Below are 19523 nucleotides of genomic sequence, written 5' to 3' on the forward strand. Positions count from 1 at the left end.
GCCCACAAATCATACCACAATTGTGTGTCTGTTTACAGAATTGGCCATGGGGTCGCTTATATAGCCCAGGGTCGATCTTTTATCGATCTCGGCCGTTAGTATAGTAGTTTGCCAAATATGGGATATTTAACACGCTGACTCAGTTTTTGGTTTTGGGATTCCAAATTTGCATGGTCTTCAACTCACTAATCGTACAGATAATTAAAGAAATTGTCTTAAATAACTTAACAATCATGTTGCTTAATACTTCTCGATGGTGATGTATTATTACTATCTTACTACTTATGCATGATCATCCCTGACTTCGAACAATATTTTTTTTGAGCCAATTTTTTGTTCGTCCTTAAGATAGTTTTAGCTTAATTTAATAGCTCTATTCATTCAATACTCGCTACACAGCCTGATCAGATCGGTTGGCAGCTGTTAAACAGTCAAATAAATTTTTAACCCGAATACATTGTTATTTTTTTTCATGCGAGAACGAGAGTCTTAAAAATTTCTCATTTACGATTTGGGACCCGCAAAATTTACGTGAATGTTGAGGACCATCCAGACCGGAGCTGGCCAACCGGTGCGCTGCCTGGCCACCTTCGGATCCAGATTCACGTACCAGAGCCAACCGATGTCGCAGCTCCGCGTCGTGAACCACTACCAGGTGCTGAACGTGCCCGTGGGCTCCAGCGACCGGGAGATTAGGCGGGCCTTCATCGAGTTGTCCAAGAAGTACCATCCGGATTCAAATAGTCAGACCAGGGACTCAGAGGTCTTCATGAAGATCTGTGAGGCCTATCAGACGCTCCATCGGGTAAACTCCCGGCAGATCTACGACTCCAGACTCCGGATGCAGAACCAAAACAAATCTCCGCAGGAATCCACGTTTACCGGCAGACGAGTCTATACGGTTTGGTCACAGTATCAGTCCGCTGTCCGGAGCAAGCAGATGGGTAGAGGTTCCCGGCGATTTGGTGGCGTGAAGTCCACCATCTTCAAGGGAAAGGTAGTCAACAAATGGCTGCCAATGACCTTGGTCGACCTCAAGCGGGAGGGGCATAGGGGATCGTGGCATGATGAGTACTCCTTTCCCAATAGTCCTATTTTCTACCTATACGTAGCCGGATTCTGCTTGGTGGGTGGACTGGTTCTATTGGACGTGATCAGTAGATTCCAAAAGCAATCATTTGTAGAGAAGGATATTAAAATCTTGCTAAGCGAAAAGGATCTGGAGGCCTCAACAATAACTCATCCAATCCATCCATCTGCATAGTTTTACTACCTCATCCATATGCATACATCTTTGCTTTTGTTGTACTCCCTGGTCTCGTTTGAAAGAAAAATATATAAATCTGTTCGTTAATTGTGTGAATCTCTCTGTGAAACTACATCTTAGTCTGGCAGGCTGATTATGCATAATTTGTCATTCCAGCATAACCGATCGGATTGTACAAACGAGTTTCTCGCGACTCACGACTTCTAGTTCAGTTTCCAAGCTAATTAAGAATTATGAAATTTAGCGCTTTTGCTTTTCATCCTACCCTAGGAAAAGGGGTACTTGGAAATTGTGATGACGTTAAAGATTTTCTGAATTATGGTTTTTCAAACGAGTTCGTAATTAGGAACTTAATGACGTGGATGGTTCGGTAAAAGTTTTCAAGTTTGGTTCATCAGTGACGTATGGAAAAATATTCCTGACGTTTAAGCTGTTTTCTTAGTTCTTTTAACGACCATGTTCAAATGTTTAAAGATAGGATCAAAATTTATTATGGTCATTAGAATTTTTTGGTGACTTAAATGAGTTTTTTGAACAGGTTAAGTTTAATCAGATTAAACCTTTCATAACATTGGCGTAAACATCGCAAGACTTCCGTACTTCCCCTGCTCTGCCGAAAAACTATTTGCAATCACCAAGAAACTAGTAAAAAGAAAGATTTTTAAATACATTTTTAGTTTTTAAAACTACCAAATAAAATAATAATGCATTAAAATTTTTATAAAACTTTTATTGTATGTTGTATTGGCATGCCTTGCAAACTTGAATGCCTTACATACCATACGCATTTCTCACAGTGTAATTCGGGTCCAAGAACCTCTCACACTCGGATTATATCTGATGCCGATCTATTCATCGCGATCCCGTTCGGGTTTCGCTGAACTTCCGCGCTTTGACCTTTTCTGAAACGGCGGGCAGACGATCCCCAGATAATAGATACGTTTGGCTTAAGTATGTTCTATTATGATGCCATTAAATGGAACGTACAGTGGCAGCCGAAACTCTCAAGGCGAGCCAGTGGCGGCTCTCACATAAGTCGGGTCTCCAATCAGTGGCAGATATGTATGTATATTCCGGGCTTGTTAGAATCGCCGGACCACCAATGGCTCCGCCAACGGTGCCACCGTTAGTCAAGCAGCAATAATAGTTTTGTTAATTTGAGTATTGTATTCCCCTGTCTTTCCGCTTGTTTTGCCTTTTTTTTCCGCCTGACAGAAATTGATAAATTATGATCGGTGCTTAGCTTTGATTAAGTTGTCGTGTCGCTCTTATGAATTCATCGAATGTCAAAGGCAGCAGGGGCGAGAGAGATCAAATGCGCTGATATAGTTAAACAGCCGCCAATGCGAATTTTGAATTTCCAATTCTGCGATCGCAAATAAACAAAAAACCAATGCATAAATCAATATTCGCACCGAGTGTCGAATGGCGCGCATGCGCAGCGGAGCGGCGCGATAAAGAGCGTTAAAATTATGTTCTGTCGCCTGGCTGCGCAAAATAAATACATACAGCGATCGGACCCATAATGAAGCCTATAAAAAGACGGGGCGAAATCGGCTCAGCAGGCGCAAAGTGAAAAAAATCACCAGATCACAAAAAATGGTCAAAATTTATTGTACGCTGACGGCTTTTTAATGAAAAAACGCTGGCTACCAAAGCGAATTAATGAAGGTGTGTGCGCATATATCCCAGTTCCCCAGATCCCTGCTCCCCCCACACCTTCAAAAACCCTCATCAACTTCTGCGCCGGCACAAGTTCAAAAAAAAAAGAAGAAGTAAAACATAAAAATAAGAAAGAACCACAAGCGCAGATTGATCAGCATATGAATCGATTTAGCATAAGAATGAAAACGTTTCTCTAACGAAAATTGTTTATGGTTTTACGACACCGGCTAGTTCATTCATTCATACACGTGTTGCTCATGGCTTATTGACTTATTTTCCCTGTTTTATTATTTTTCTTGGCCAAAAACAACCAAATGATGGATCAGCTCGCATTACCATTATCATTCCGAATCCGATTTTGATTTCGATTCCGATTCCGTAATTTGTTAATGGAGCTTTCGCCGTTCACAGCTTTATTGTGAACTCAACCGGTATGACATTTTAATTATGCGTCTGTCAGCCAGACTGCCTGGCAGACGGCTTTCAATTGCAATTAATTATATTTTAATAATAGTCGTTGTCCCCGATGGGCTGGAAAAAAAACTAATCTAGTATATAAATGTTTTGTCACACCTGTGTGTGGGGTAAGTGAACAAAAAATCAGGGGCTTAGCATCCCTATCCGAACTGCTCTGAATAAAGTTGTGTTTTTGACTTATCACCCGGATCAGTGGCGAACCGTCATTTATCTCTGCCTCCGGGCCTGCCCCAAATGTATTCCTTATTAATTATTGTTTGTTTTGCCTAAGAAAATGTTGATCATCAGTCAAGCTGGGGAAGATTTATGGCAGCGGAAGCGATTGCACCTCCACGACGAGGATGCGTTGATGACACTTGACACCTGCATTGCCATTGCAAGTGGCGCATCAACAACAATCAACATGAAATAATAATAACGATATCAGCCTCAATGGCAGTTTCAGGGGCGGAATCTGTATAGTTATGAGCAAATGTCAATTGGCAATCATATTCGCCAGCCGAGAGTCGAGTGGTTCCGCAAGGCGATCTCCGCGATAAACAAGTGACTGATTAGAGAAATTATCAGCAACCTTCGCTCGCTATATCACCGAATGGAAAAGCCATGTTAACAGCACTCCCGATTCGCGATGACATGGCTGATGACCTTATTGACGGCCCTCTGACTTTCTAGCCGATGTGGAGTAGTTGCTGTTGCATATTCATTAGCTAAATTTAGACAGCCACTTATTCTGAATTCACCCGTGTCTTGTTTTAATTTCTTTATCTAGAAGTTTAAAATATAGAAATAGCATGTATACTTTGCATGCGGCGAAACCCGTTTTTTCTTTGAGGCCATTAAATGGGTGACTATTTTTGGATTGCTATAAACATTATCTACTTTAAATTGTTTTCGGCACTCCCAATCATCTTGCACAGTTCCATAAAATTGGCATAATGGGCTCTAATTTGTGAGAATTTTCTAATTACTATTGCTTTTGGCTATATTTATTGAAATTGATCAATTACCAGATTTTTAGTATGAATATCTCAAGCTGATGCCCTTTAGTAATCCCATAACGGCATTTATTAGCTGAAATCCAGTGATATTTCTCCATCGGAATGAATCAGTGAACGATTCACTTTCCTCGCATCGATTAAAAACAACTGGGTCGCCTGAGTCACTTACGCCGAAGCGATGACTTTATAAAAATTAATATGCAACCGTCAGGATTTCAGCGGAAAGTACTGACCGCTTCCGACTTGTGAAGTGGCTTGAGTGGCTGAAAGGAAAGATACATACAATGGAGGAATGAAACATGTTGGTCCAGTGGGTGGCAGCCGATGTCCAAATGGACAGCACACGCGCAGCGCAGGAAAGACATTAAATTGAGTCATAAAACTATACACAAAGGCAAATCGAGGGAAGAACTACGGAATCTGAAAAAGAGCAACAACGATAACCGCCGGATGATGCCAAGTGCTGTTAAATTGAGTTAAATGAGGTGTTGGGAATTTTTTACTTCGCTTAACATGCACGATTGTGCCTACATACATATTGGATGTACGTACGTACATAAGCAGACAGATCGGACAGATTCACGCAGGTTTATTGAAATGCAAACACCGACCGGCGAGAATCGACAATCGAAGGCCAATAATGTTTGCTTAAATCTTAAATCTCGGCGCTGCATGGGTATTGTACCAGCACAAATATGATCACACATCACACTCGAGTAGGAAATGTAAACTACCCGCGAGACAAAAACATCGACAACCTGGGGAGCAACAGCAACAGCGATGGGGTACATCAAAGAACACGTATCGGGCATATGTTTATTTCATATTTCTGTAGAGCATAATTTTTGATATTTATGTAGTTTTCGCGAAATAAAATAAATCAGCAGCGCAGCGAAGACGTCACTCCCGGTGCCCCATCCGCCGTTCTCCGATCTTTGATCACCGATCGCCAGTCGCTGGTCCCAGGGATTGGCAACAGCAACTGCCACTGGGATTGGGCTCGAATCTGGGAATGGGAAGGAGGTCGAATCCGAGTCCGATTCCCAGCCCGAGTCGGAGACTGAGATTGGGACCCTCACCCAAAACGTCATGTGTGGCATCAACATGGTCAGCGGCATCGGCGGCACTAAAACGAGGTGAAATAAACAGAACCAGTTAACAGTGGCAACACTTGAAAAAACAACGATCATAATTATCTTATTTTTTTGCACCTTAAATAGTTTAATAATCATGTGTATATATTCCTTAAAACTTGTATATATATTGTTAAATAAATATGTATATCAATGCGAAAACCGGCATACAGTTTCAACCATAACATGCTCTGTTTCCTAATTTTTGTTCGAATAAACCCGCGCTCTCATTTTTCTCAGTGCATGAATAGGGCTCCTTTGGTTTAAAAAAGGCTCTGCTCTGCGATTCTGGGCCGGCGCAATCGTTTGTACTTGTTAATGGCTTTGTACGCGTAATTATTTTGGCAAGAAGCCGGCCAGCGCGAAGCGGAAATGCGCGGAGCAAAAGCGAACAGGGTCAGTTCAATGGGCAGACACACAGATGCAGATACTCGCACATACATAAATGACTGCCCCACTAGCAATGATGGTGAAAGGATCAAGTGGCATTTGTTCTTGTGCGCGGCGACTGTGCATTTAATTGGGTGTTTTTATTGGTTTTTAATGATACGCGAAATGATCGAAGCTTCGACTGCCTGCCCGCAGGGCACCTGCTCGTCGATTTCGCGGGTTTCGCAGTTTTCCCAGCGACCCGGCCAGCTGCCACGCCCCCGGCGAAGGCGAGTGATTGTTGCCGAACCAGCAGGATGATTAATATAAAGTTCAATCTTCAATTACGCCGGCTAAAAAAAACACCAAACTGAGTATTGTATCTTACTAACAGTCGCATCCGAAGCAGCATGTTGCTGGTGCGTTGGCAACAAGTTGCTGGCGCGTAACTGCGACTGCGCAGCGTTATTTGCGTCGCTCTCTCGCTTTGCTCACTTTTCTGGCCTGGGGATTCCGATTCGGATTCCGCTGGGCGATCGGTAGCTTCTTTACCTGTTGCTGCCGCTTCTGCCGCTGCCGCTGCCGGCGATCGGCGGTATAAAAACGTTGGCGCCGCCGAGCGGTTAATCAAACAGGCGACGCCTTCAAGTCTAGCTGCACGTACACGAGAGTGGAGTTGGAGTCGTCGGCTTTTTTTCGTGGCGCTCTTTTTTTCGGTTTTCCACATTTTATCCACCACGCCCACCGTTCAAAATTGTGATACAAAAAATCCTAGCAAAATTGCAAAGCTATAGTGTATGGAATACCAAATATAACTCTGTCATTTATGAAAAGGTTATATTTGAAAAATTAACAAAGTGCTTAAATCAATAAAAAAAAAAAAGAAATCAACGTGTTGTTCAAAACCCAATTTTACATAACCAAAATGATGCAGCCAAGTGCGCTATTACTAACCACCATCATGATCATCTCCTGTGGAGTGGCATTCGCCTGCAATGGAAAGATAATTGGTAAGTTATTCAAGAAAATCACGCCAAGGTTCCAAAAAATCTGTATGCAACTCAGGAATTTTGGGTGTTTCTATAGCAAATAGAATTTCAGGGCATGTCTAGCATGGTTATTGAGTTTTTTCTAGTTCATTTTGGACACACGTTTCAGCTATTTGGTGTGTGAATGAATACAGTGAAGTGCAAATATTTGTCAGTAAAAAATATTCTGTTTAAACTGCGATCGCTTATTTCAGCGAGGGTAGCTCGAGAATATATTGGGCAATATGTAAATGCCTCTTAATTTGCCAGTTTGGCCGGTCCCACCAAAAATAGACTCGGATTGGCACATGCGAGTCACCTTTCTTAATTTTCCAGTTTTAAACAGTGTGTATATTGCATAATAAATAGTTTAGAAAAGCAACAAATACAGGCGAAATATTACTTAAGCGTCGAGCGGGATGGGAACCGGTTGAAAAATATCTGGTTTATATAATTTATATAATATTTGCCAGTGCCCAAACGAATTAAAATTATTTTAGGTGGCTGACCTATCAACTGTCAGCCGCTCATACAGCCAAAAGGCCACTCAACTTAAAACCGAAATCCCCTTAAAATTCAATGAGATCAGAGCAGGAGCCTCGTAGAACCCTTGAACTCGATTAGTGGCGCCTAATAATCAGGCGTGCAAAAGGAGCTCATTGAACTGAGTTTGGCTTTTTAATTGCCCCACCGAGGCGCCAAGTCGAAATTTGTAAACAAATTAAGTTACCCAGGCGTCACAAATGCGCTGGCGAAATTATACAAATCACTCGATTTTTAATGGGTCATTGAGCTGATCTTGGCCACGCTTATGAGTTTCGGATAGAAATAGAAATACCGAACGCTTTAATGTTCTTTGTTCTGCACACGCGGCGCTTAAACACCCAAAAAATCCCAATTTGCCATAAAAAAAGCGAAATGAAAACAAAGAGATTTTTATAGTGCGCGTGTGCGTTGCTGATTGATGATTGCTTTTATGCCTTGTCTTCGATATCAGCTCGATTAAATGGTGTGTTTCCTTTGGAGGGGACCGGCACTCCAATTTAATCGCATGTCACAGGTATCATGACTGTTAAGCCGCACCATTTTGCTGCGGCATCAATCAAAAGACCGTCGTGCTAATAATGTAATTAAATATGTTGGGCACAAGGCTAGTTGTAGTGATAATCAGTAAATGATAAATGAAAATGAAACGAAACATAAAGCATAACTATGAAAATTAACTCGCGCTAAATGCGTCGGTTATTTTTCAACGTCTTGTAGTCCTTGCCACTTAGCCCCCTTCCGTTGGGCACTCTACTCCCAGTACTTTGTTGTAGTTTTTTTTCTGTTTTGTTCAAGGTGAAGTCAACGCCTGGCCAAGATGCGGTGCAGTTAAGCACTTGTTAACATATTGTCGGCATTTGGCTGAGCGGTCAGACTGCCAACGAGCAAGTTCGTTGCTTGAGTCTTTCGTTTCGTTTCGAGCGAGCTGTTGACGTTCCGTTGTCAACATTATCTCAGCGGTTTGTTTTGTGCGCAAGCGGAAACTGATCGACAGCTTTATGTGCAATTTGTCAGCGAAGATAGTTCACAAATTTGCATAGCGCCTGCTGGATTGCATCAACCGCAGCATCGATACAGAACACGAGGGAAATGTAAGGCTTTGCCGGATGATTGATGTCCGCTGCCGACTTAAACACACAGCTCTGGGCCTGGTTTTTGGCTTTCGCCTACCGGTTTTCGCATTGATACAAATGTAGCATAATTTGACAGCTGCGGTTGGTCTCTGGGCTTTTGAGCTTTAGCTATTCGATTCTGATCGATGGCTCATGTGCTATTTTTAGTCCCAGCCTTGAGCAGCATATGTTTTAAGATTAAGTCGAGGCAAACGCCGTGTTTAGTATTCTCGGTTTTTGTTTGGCCCCGCCGCCGCTGCTTCAGTATTGACATCTAGACCCATATATTTGTGCCAGACCGTTGGCGAAGCTGCCAATTTATTTACCCAGCGACGATCAACTTGGGGCGCGTCAAGTTGTCTGACTTTAAATCTGATTCCGACAGACACGTCCCGGCACTTGACCGGCCGGCAAAAGCCATGGTCAAGTTGGAAGCCTGGCTTAAATGCTATCACGTCGCGCTGGGCAATCAGCGCCCATCGCCTGCTCCATTATTATAATTATTAAAAATTATTAAGCGCGCGTAATTATTTAAATGAAATGGGGCACTCCCCAAGCATCCACTTCCGTCTCAGCTCCTTTTTACTGTGTCGACCCGATCTCGGAGTAATTAACACCCCGGGGCAATTCGGCTTAAACTGCGACCACTTTTCGTAACTGATTGGCTGACACACTTCAAATTAACCACTCGTGAGTCAGGCGTCATAGGACCATGATTTTGGGATAAATTCGAATCGAATTTGGCTAATTGACGCCTTTGAGCAGCACGCGCCGCTGGCATTCTGCATTTCATTTGATTTTTTATTCCAATTCGTTTTGTTCTGTGTTCCATTTTAATGGCCAAAGCTTAGCGAAACAAACCGGTTGACTTTGGGGAGCTAAAACGCTTTAGGAAAGTGACACAGATGTCTTGTGATTCGCCCAACCGGCTGGTTACATAAAACACTAATCGCCGACAATTTGGAGCACACGCAAGTGTGGAATATTGTGAAGCCGGGTAAATAATTAAAATATATGTAAAACAAAGACCAATAAAAATGCGTAGCCCCACTTGGGGTTTCCGTGAGGCAGAGCCATGGACACTGAGATTTCGACAAATATTAGCTCGCTAGAAACCGGCTCCCTTGGGTAGACACTTGTTGTTGGTGTCCGTTTCCATCTCCATGTCAAAGGAGAAACACCAGCCCGAAGCAATATTCGAAAAAAGCAAGCATTTTAATGCAAATAAAAATAGAAATGATAAAATTCTCCAGCTGCGTGGCTCATACATATTCCCCCATTAATTCACCATCTTTTGGAGACTCTTTTTAATTTATGCAAATCTCGACCTAATCATTTCAGCATCGGGCATCACGGCGGAAGAGAGATCAATCATCTTGCAGGAGCACAATCGCCTCCGGCAGATCGTGGCCACGGGACGCTATCCGGGCCAGCCGGGTGCCGAGAATATGCGGGAGATCGTCTGGGACGACGAGCTGGCCGCCAGAGCCCAGAAATGGGCTGACAACTGCCAGTTCCGTCACGATCCGCACCGCACAATAAGTAAGTTATTCCGATTCATACCCACACGTGAACGAAGGATTTGGAGTCCATCAGCGCGATGCATGTGGCGCGTTCTTTCTAATTGGCTAAATGCGGTGGTCATTAAACCTTTAAAATCTGAATTTCCTTAATTAAACATCGTTATTTTTAGAGAGTGTATCAAATCCAAAGTCTAATATATATTCAAATCTTTTACGGCACCTTTCACTGCCACTTAAACGAATTTCATCAATCAATCACCTGGAAACACATTTTTGAGAGCTTTGTTTTAGAAAATGACTCATATAGACTTGATTTGTGTCACAACATTTTTGAATCATTAATCTTATAAACCCCTTTTGTAAATATATTTTATAATTCTTTAAAGACCACCCAAATGCAACTATTTTTTAAGATCATATTTTCCATTTTCTGCTTGCACGAAGAGCTTCTAAAACACTAAGACTAACTTGGCACTATCAGCAACTGCACCTGCATCCCCAAAATGTTATATTCCACCACCCTATATTTAACCAAATGAAGTCTAATATGCGACCTCAATCTATTAACAGATCGCTTTACGATGGGACAAAATCTGGCCATCATCTGGAGTACGGCGCCCTTGGACGCCGATGACGGTGATTTCCCCTCTCGTATCCAAAGTTGGTTTAACGAGGTGCAGAAGTACTCCTTCGGAGACGCCTGGTCCCCCAAAACTGGACACTATTCCCAACTGGTTTGGGGTGAGACCAGCTTGGTGGGCTGTGGATATGCGGAGTACAAGGATACCAGCAAGTACAACAAGCTCTACGTCTGCAATTATGGGCCTGGGTAAGTTTCATAGATGTTACAAAATACAACATAATAAGCTATTACATATGTTAACATCATTTCCCAAGTTCCTTTTACTCTTCTATTGTTAAATATTTAAACGTGTATAGCAGGATCTAATGATTTTTTCTCCTCCTTCTTGCAGTGGCAATGTGGTGGGCTACAATCCCTATGAGGTTGGAAAGCCATCGTGCTCCACATACGGCATGAAGCCCTCGTCCCGCTACCAAGGACTCTGCGCCGCTCCCGGATCCTCGCCAGCGGCCAACAGCGTTTACGGAGCGAACACAATTGAAACGTATGAGTACGGCTACAACAGCAGCCCTTCCAGTCAAACCGCCAATAACAATCCGCCGACTAACAACATTAACAAGAGCCAGTTCAGCTATAACCAACCAAGACCCAAGCCCGTCCAAACCATCAATCCAAATCCCTCCCCGTTCAACCCACAGGCAGCGGTACCATCAGCGTCGTCCTTCGGCGGCAGTTCGTTTGGCAGCGCCTCGAGGGGCGGCAGCCACGCCTACACCACGGACCCATCGCAGTCGGCAGGCCGCTATCAGCACAAGCTCGAGGCGTATCGGCCAAGTGCGGCCGAGTTCGAGAAGTCCGTACACAAGCATACCATACTACGCACCTATATAGAGCAGAATCAGCAGAGGCAGGATCAGCAGCAGCAGCAACAGCAGAAGGAACAGGAGCAGGATCAGCAGCAGCAGCAGCCAGAGCCCTCGAGCACCAAGAAGCCCAGTCGTGGATGGAGCCTTCTAACCTGGCGTGGTTGAGCTATAAATCTTGCCAATCCATTTGCCAATCTAAAATGCCGCTCAATGTATTAGGCCATTAATAGCTACTGTGTAGTGCCATTAGCCAACCACCAGGATCCATCGTCATCTTTAACACCCTCTGTCCATCGCCGCGAAACCCCTAGCAAATCCTATTTAAATAACCCAACAATTTGCCATATGAGCTGAAGTAGTTTCCCTTCTTTGGAATTCCGGCTTGTTGAGGCCAGAACATAGAAGAAGTGCTGGCGGCGGACGATTCATGCCACAGACGAATATTTGTATCAAATGTTTGCCACCCACCAAAACTGTCATCCTGTTAAAACCAACCAATCGGCATTCAACATCGATCAGCTAGTTGTAGTATTGTGTTCAATAAAACAAGAATATTGATTTGTAAATTAAAGCTGGAATTTGTTTTACTTCGGGCTTTGGGCGGTACCTGACAAAAGCTGCTTGAATTGGTGTAAAGCCAACTGACAAAGCTTCGCTGATTTTGCACTCTAACTTTATTTTCGAAATGAAGAGAACTGGCTTTTGAATATAAATAGGCTAAGAGCAAAGGTTAAGAGAGCGCAAGCGTATTAGTTCGGAAATTTCGCTGAATTAAAGAGATGCTACTTAGGAAAATTCACGAAATTGAGGGGAAACGGTAACCCCCTTCTGGCTAATGCGTTAAATGCAACAATGCCAACTCAAATTAAAGCCGGATATGAAAAGAGCAAAGCAACAATGAGCTAATGAGCTGAAATGGGAAATGTATCGAGTTCAAGGGTTTTTGGCCAATTTGGCTTGCTGTGTTTATGTGTGTGTGTGTGTTCGAGTGAGTGCTGCGCAGAATTTTGGGAACCTTGCACCTGCTCAAGGTCGTCCAGGTGTCTCTCGCCGAGCCACCCAGTCACCCACTTTGTTCGCCTGCACAGCAGAAAGTTTCCCCCAGATAGCAGTACATTTTTCCTTCCTTTTCGAAACGAAAAAGTTCCTTGGCGATAACCTCCCTCAGAATTGTGGCGACTTTCACCGCATGTGGTGACTTTATTTCCGGTTTTAATTGTTCCGTTTATCAGCCAGTTAGCTGTCCCCAAAGTACAACTCCAACACACCCACCCACACTCGCACACTCATGCCGAAAGTGCCAATTTCGTTTGTGACAAGGAATTAAGATAGGCAAATATGACTGTCAATTGTTGTTGGGGCTCCCCTATGACAGTCGTAAAATATATACGAAATGTACGCATATGCCAAAGGGTTGAAGTTGCAGTAATTCCGGGTCTCTATGTGGCATATGTGTTATTTATATTGCTGTGGGATGTATGAAACATTACTGTGTTCCTTTAAAAAATAAAATATAATTAAAACAAGTGAAAAGAATACTTATATAAGCTATATATAATAGAAATATATATAAACTGTATTACATAAATAGATAAAACAAATGTCTTTAAATTATTTACTGTGCACTTATGTAATGCCTCCTCGTGGGCAGACGCACTTCATCATCCCGGCCATACTCACAGATCCTGGCAGCGTGAAATTAACTGACAGAGTCCTCGGCAGGACAACTTTTTATTTATACGCAGTCATACATTTAAATATGACGCAAGGCCGGAGAGGCCGGCAGTGTCCTTTTTTTCTGCTGTCAGGCCAAGAAGATGTCCTGATTCTGAATCTGGACCGGAATCTGTATCCGTATATAGTATAATGGCTCGAAACTTGACCCGCAGCTGGTGGAAGGACTTCGCGCTTGTCCGGGCTGATTTATGGCATTTTATACAAACGTCAATTTGATGCAGCTGTCACTGCAGCGGAAGTGCAATCTGCGAGTTAAATGCGTGCAAAAGCCATTTCCCAGGCCATTTCCATGGCCAAGAAAAATAAAATTAAATGGCCGCATGTAATTAAGTCGCTTAATGTGCCTCAAATTGCCAACTCGCTTCGGCCAGAAAAACGTCCGGGGCTTATGAATTTCCACGCATTAATTTTATTTCCCTTAATTTTCGTACCCTTTATGCGGCCCTCGTTTTTTTGTTGCTTCCTTTGTTTATCCGCAATGTGGGCTCTTTCCGCTGCCAAGTGTCATTTTTGATGGTCGCCAAAAAGGAAATGGAGTGGGATTATATCCTTGCCTTCTGCGATAATTAGCGGAAAATTTTGGCAAGCATTTGACACCGCTTGCAAAAAGTAGCCATTAAAACTGTGCCATTATCGGATTTCAGCAGGCAAACGGCATTTTCCATTTTCCGTTTCTTTAATTTTACTTAACTCTTTCATTTCGGTGACATGCAGAACTTTATTTTCAATTTGCAAACGTCTCACCTGACTTGGCAGGATTGGCGAAAATGCTGACTTTCAATTTAGAAAAGGGATTAGGTGTGCAGCTGCATATCATAAAAGCCACGCCCCCATTGCACCGCCCGCATGGAGCCACTGAAATGAAACAATAAAAATATCCACAAAGCTGCATCCCATACGAATATAATGCAATAATAAAATGGGTAACGAAAGCAAGAAAAAGCACATATTGGAAAAGTTTTTCAATTTCAGCAAAGCTTTTATTTTACATGCAAAGATCCCGCACCCACACACTCGCACCTCGGAAAATCTGCTCACCCAACGCCATGAACCACTTCCCACCACTTATCTCCATTGGGGCCAAGTGCAGGCGGGAAAACCAAAACTATTTTGTTGTGAAAGAGAAATCCTCACACATCCCGAACTCATCCCCGAAAACAGAAAATACAAAATTAGAAATGGGAAACCCGGCAACAGAACAACGCAAATGCAAAATGTAAGCAATAAGCGAAAATGAAATGAAAACTCATGAATGGCCAACGAGAGGAAAGCGAAATCAAACCGAAAAAGCATTTTCCGAGTATTATTGGTGGCCAACTCTCCGTCTCCATGGCCCCACAGCTTGCCCCTCCTCGATTATTCCAGCTCCATCTACATTCCCAGCTCCACTTTCATCTCCATCTCTATTCGCATATCCATTTCCATTCCCCATTCTCATCGACATTGGTATTTGTACTCGTTATGCAGTCGGTAGTGGAGTTTTGCATGCCGCAACGCAGTTGGCCATGAAATGGAAAAAGAAGGCCAGCATAAGCTGGAAATTACCGAAAAACCCCGTATCCGTATCCGGGAAATAGAATCAAAAGAGCGAAGCTCGCGCAGACGAAGCGTGTGATAGAGTTGCTCCTTTATTTATGAACGTCTGCGGTGGCTAAGCGCCGTTTTCCCACCCAACTGACCATGGTTGGGGGAGTCCTGCACCCACTCCTTAATTACGTCCAGGACCTTGTGGGACGATCTCTGCTACAGTCGTTAAAAATCACGTGGAATCTGCGGATGGGCCAGAACAGTAAATCATTTCCCATGTGTACCTGGCTCCGTAAATTGCCATCATGCCAATAATTCAAACCACTTAAGCCAATTGAAAGGAAAAAACGTAAATCAATTGAAGGAAAAAACGTAAGCAAATTAAAACAAAATTTATTCATTTTTTGCAGTGCGATTTTCAGATTTTGGTAGACCCATTAACTAAGCACTTGATGCATTGCACCAAAGAATTTCCATTTTTAGACTGGCAAATGTTGAGTGTGATTTTCACAAAGGACGAGAGAAAGTTCATGCATTTGTGTAAATGTTAAATCCTTTCGCTTTCATGCCCTTGACTTTTGACAAATGTCAGGCCATCTATGGCACTCGCCTTCGGATTCGATGGAAGTCATCAAATTTCGCTTTTGACCAAGGCCCTGGTTCCAAGAAATGTGCTCCACATGAGTGGGAAGTTTATGTGCGGTCCACGCAGTGCTGTAAAAATCCTGCATGAATTTGCATATTTTCGGGAACACAAGGCACATGGCAGCAACAAAGAAAGAAGGTAAATAAATATACAAAATTTCCAGGAAGAACTGCTGGGAATAAGGTTTGCTTTTGTTCAACTTTACGCGTCAAATTTTACATAAATCTTTATTTTCCCAGTACGTAGGAAAATGTTTGCTTTGAAAAATGTGCTGCATACTTCTGGGCGAGTGCCGGCGATTGGACTGCGGACTGGGATTGGGATTCGAATTGGGACTTGGATTGGGATTGGGGGTCCGTATCCGATGAACTGCCCTAGTGACTGGCAACCGGGAACCAAATGGAAAGCAAATACGAAACGACAGCTTCGAACTGCCGTTAAATCAAACATAAAACCCGGAAAACTGTCGGAGAGCAACTCGCCTAGCAACGGCCACTAAACCGAACAAAGTCAGCTTTATGGGCCATCAAAATTGCACAACAAGCTGCCGTTGCGCCCACAGGTTATGTTCTCTGTTTGCTGGCCAGATTGGTGGGCCATGGCCATAGCCATCGGCATTGCCCCTGGTTAAGTCCATTGCCCAGTTTCAAACGCCTTGATTGCACAAAATATTGTTGCTGGTGTCCGTTTTCAATCCGAAATGAGTATTCATCAAATCTACATAATTCGACCCACAGGATGCTAGGTGGTTCAATCAGTCCGGCAATCAGCACTTTTATTGTTGCTAATCAAAGGTCAACCGCACAGATTGTAACGAAACAGAGTTTTGGCTAGTTTTGCGGCCGCCATCCGTTCATCCTCGTTCCGGCCAAATCTCATTTCTCATTTAGTGCTACCGCTTCGGTCCGATGGAAGCTTTCCATCATCCCAATCCTCATCCCCATCCCCATTCGCAACCTCATTCACATCCGCATTCGCAACACGTAGTCGACGCATTTGTCGTCCGTTAATCAGTGCGTTGATTTTTGAGGATTTATGACAGAGCCGAGTGCAATTGCCAGTTCGTATTTTGGGATATCCTTCATCAATTAGTTCACGATTTGGACTTAACTTTCGATGACTCGAAAATCCCAGCTTTAAACGTTATGCGATGCACACATATAGTCCACATTTCCATCAATTAATTGCCTAATCGAAAAGCTTCTGACAAACGCTTGCACTATAAAAAATGTTTAGTAGACTCAGGAAATGACTACCATTAGGTATAATATAATATGCTAAGCTCCGAGGGTATGTCATAAACACAAAGCAATACTTACTGTTATTAATTTAAATATATATTTGCCCTTATCTTACCAACTTTAGTCCTCTCAACCCCTTTTTTTTACTTCCCCAAACTGCTATATATTTTCAGTGTAGATCTACCCCAAGCCCGTATCATGGCTACAGCCATTTGCACTTGGTATCGGATATCAATGCCAGCCCTCAGGATGGAGCTCATCCCTTGGATCAGCCATTGACTTGTACAAGAAAAACCAATTAAAATGAAAACATGCAACGTGCCATGGAGCAATTTATTGCATATGTATAGCTGTTGTGCGGCTTTCTCCGTTTTCATCTAGGAGTTGCTCCCTGCGATTACCCCGGCGCCTTCTCCGATGCCCCCGATTTGCGACTCCCGATCCGAATCCCTGGTTTTGGTCTTTATCCAGTGTGCGCATCAGTGACTCATTAACGGGGCAGGGGAACTGGCGATGAAGTATGCCACACAGTGGCTCCATGCTGATTCATTTAATGCAACCGATTCAGTTGAAATCTGACCTCCTTCTCCGCCGCCTCAAACACTGTTTGCTGATATAGATTGCATATTTGTTTTATTGCTAAATACCATGGTTTCTTGGCTTATTGCTTTTTCCACTTAGGCACACAGAGGGCCACATATCAACTTGATTAATTAATTCCTGAATTATGTGCTCTGCCCCAAGGAATGCGTCTTTTATCCGACATTTTCATTATATATACGAATATCTACGCCACTGCATCTGTTGACTGTTGGTCAGATAGTAACATTATTTTAGCATTAATTGGCTGCTCGCAATGTGTTTGCTTAATTCCGTACCTTTTACTTTCGACTTGGCAGCTTATTGACTCCCGACAGACTTGTTGAACAGCAAATAATTACACTTTACTGGCTAAGACCTTAGGGTTTACCGGGCTGCTGGTTCAATTTGGTTCGATAAGATGCATTTTGCATTTCTGAAGCACTTTTCGTTGCCTGTAGCAAGTCCTAGTTGTAGTAACTGCAAAATATTCAAAACTGATTGGCTCTCAGCGATGGTACTACATTTATACTAATTAGCTATATATTAGCATGCATTGAATTTTACATAATAAAGAGCTGAACAGAATAACCGCTTCACGAATATTTAAAATTGGTTCGTTGCATTTTAGGAATTTAGGTTTTAATTGATTACTTACTCCTATAGGCAACAAAAAAGCATATAGTATACATATTTAGATTGCGTATAAATATCTTATAGGGTCCATTGTTATTTGTCTATTTGTCTTCTAGCTTTGAAAATGTCCTTATTTAAGCTGATGTTGCCCCAAGTCTGCAGCGGATGTTGCAAATGCCAGAACATCGGGCAAGATTCCTCAGTTTCAGCAAACTTTTGCCTCTGTTTGTGTGCTCGAACCGGGCTCAATGGAAAAAGTGACACATGTGCTGCATTTGTTGTCTCAGTTCTTGTTCGTGTGCATTGGCGTAATTAATTTGAAGCGGCGCCAAAAGCGGAAGCGTCGCCCCCGCCAAATGCCCCTCGTCCATATGCTAATTGTGCACATCCGGATCCGGCGGTGCAAAGTTCCCAAAATGCGCCCCAATGATTGCTGGCTTTGTGGCATGTCAATTAGAAAATTTCCCAAAATCTCTTCGAAAAAAAACCAACTCTGTCTCCTATTGAATCGTTTTCAGTGCGCATTCAGGCAACTTTATTGCTCGCAATATTTGCATTATTTCTCAATTTTGGCGGGCCACGTTTAAGCATTCGTACTTATATTGCCGCCATTTCACACAGCTGACACAAAACCATTTTTGCCGTCAGTTTGCATACTCTCTGGTGTCACTTGGCCCGGCAGCTGTTTAAAATTCAATAAAAAAATGGCAAAAATATGGCAAGGCATGTAAATTGTGCCTAATAAAAGTCTTATTGAATTTGCAATATGCCAACGCGAGCACAGAATTATTTAACCGATATTCAGCCTACATATGTGTGTGGGAAAAGGCATTCACAGGGACACAACACGGATTTACATATAAAACAGATTGTAATGAATGCAGGACAAATATCGGGCAGAATATGAACCATATTTATTTAACGCTTAAAACCTGTAGGACAAGTAATTGATTTACCCCTCTAAGGCATAGAGAAAAGTAGAGAAATAAATGTAAAGGAGTGCACTAAAATGACTTGTATACGTATTAATTATTATCAAATAGACAGAGTAAAAGAAGTACGCCCCAAAATATTAATACTTTTTGCACACAGAAACACAGATAGACCGCAAATCTGAAGCGATTGCGCATAGTCGTAATCTGTCCGTATTGGAAGTTGATTTGTCATGCACGTAGCGTTTGTCACATCAACACCACCAGTCCAGTATCCGCCAGATACAGACAGAGATATATATTTGGGGGAGCGGGATACGAGTGATGTATGCATTGCCAATTGTCACTTTTGTTGACTGACATTGACGTGAAATGTTTTTCATAAACTACGCTCCGGAATTTGTGGGCAGCTGCCGGAGGCTATTCTTTTCTCCCAATCCCTCATCCCACCGGATGTGGTGTGGCATTGAGAATTGCCATCCGTACAGGCGAAAATGCTCGCTTTCTTCTCGACTTAATGAAAAAGTTTTTATTGCCACGTCAGAGACACATACGCGCATAAGAAATGTGCCGGCGAAAACTATGAGGGACGACCTCGAATAATAAATGAAGCGCCTAGGGCGTGGCCAGGACCTCTCGGATCTCGAATATTCCCGTG

The 19523-nt window shown here is 42.9% G+C and overlaps 2 protein-coding genes across 2 annotated transcripts; both read left to right on the forward strand.

Annotated features, from left to right (window-relative positions):
* Window positions 1-388: 388 nt before the first annotated feature.
* Window positions 389-1354, forward strand: LOC6728251 (chaperone protein DnaJ 2). The gene has a single exon (XM_002103564.4). It carries the CDS (start codon window positions 536-538, stop codon window positions 1262-1264), a length of 729 nt encoding a protein of 242 aa, XP_002103600.1. The 5' UTR covers window positions 389-535; the 3' UTR covers window positions 1265-1354.
* A 5168-nt stretch (window positions 1355-6522) lies between these two features.
* Window positions 6523-12138, forward strand: LOC6728253 (scoloptoxin SSD552). The gene is made up of 4 exons (XM_002103566.4): window positions 6523-6919; window positions 9937-10137; window positions 10689-10947; window positions 11093-12138. The coding sequence occupies exons 1-4, from the start codon at window positions 6835-6837 to the stop codon at window positions 11730-11732; spliced, it is 1185 nt and encodes a 394-aa protein (XP_002103602.1). The 5' UTR covers window positions 6523-6834; the 3' UTR covers window positions 11733-12138.
* Window positions 12139-19523: the final 7385 nt, after the last annotated feature.

This window comes from Drosophila simulans, chromosome 3R (assembly GCF_016746395.2).
Source record: "Drosophila simulans strain w501 chromosome 3R, Prin_Dsim_3.1, whole genome shotgun sequence".
NCBI classification, from domain to species: domain Eukaryota; kingdom Metazoa; phylum Arthropoda; class Insecta; order Diptera; family Drosophilidae; genus Drosophila; species Drosophila simulans.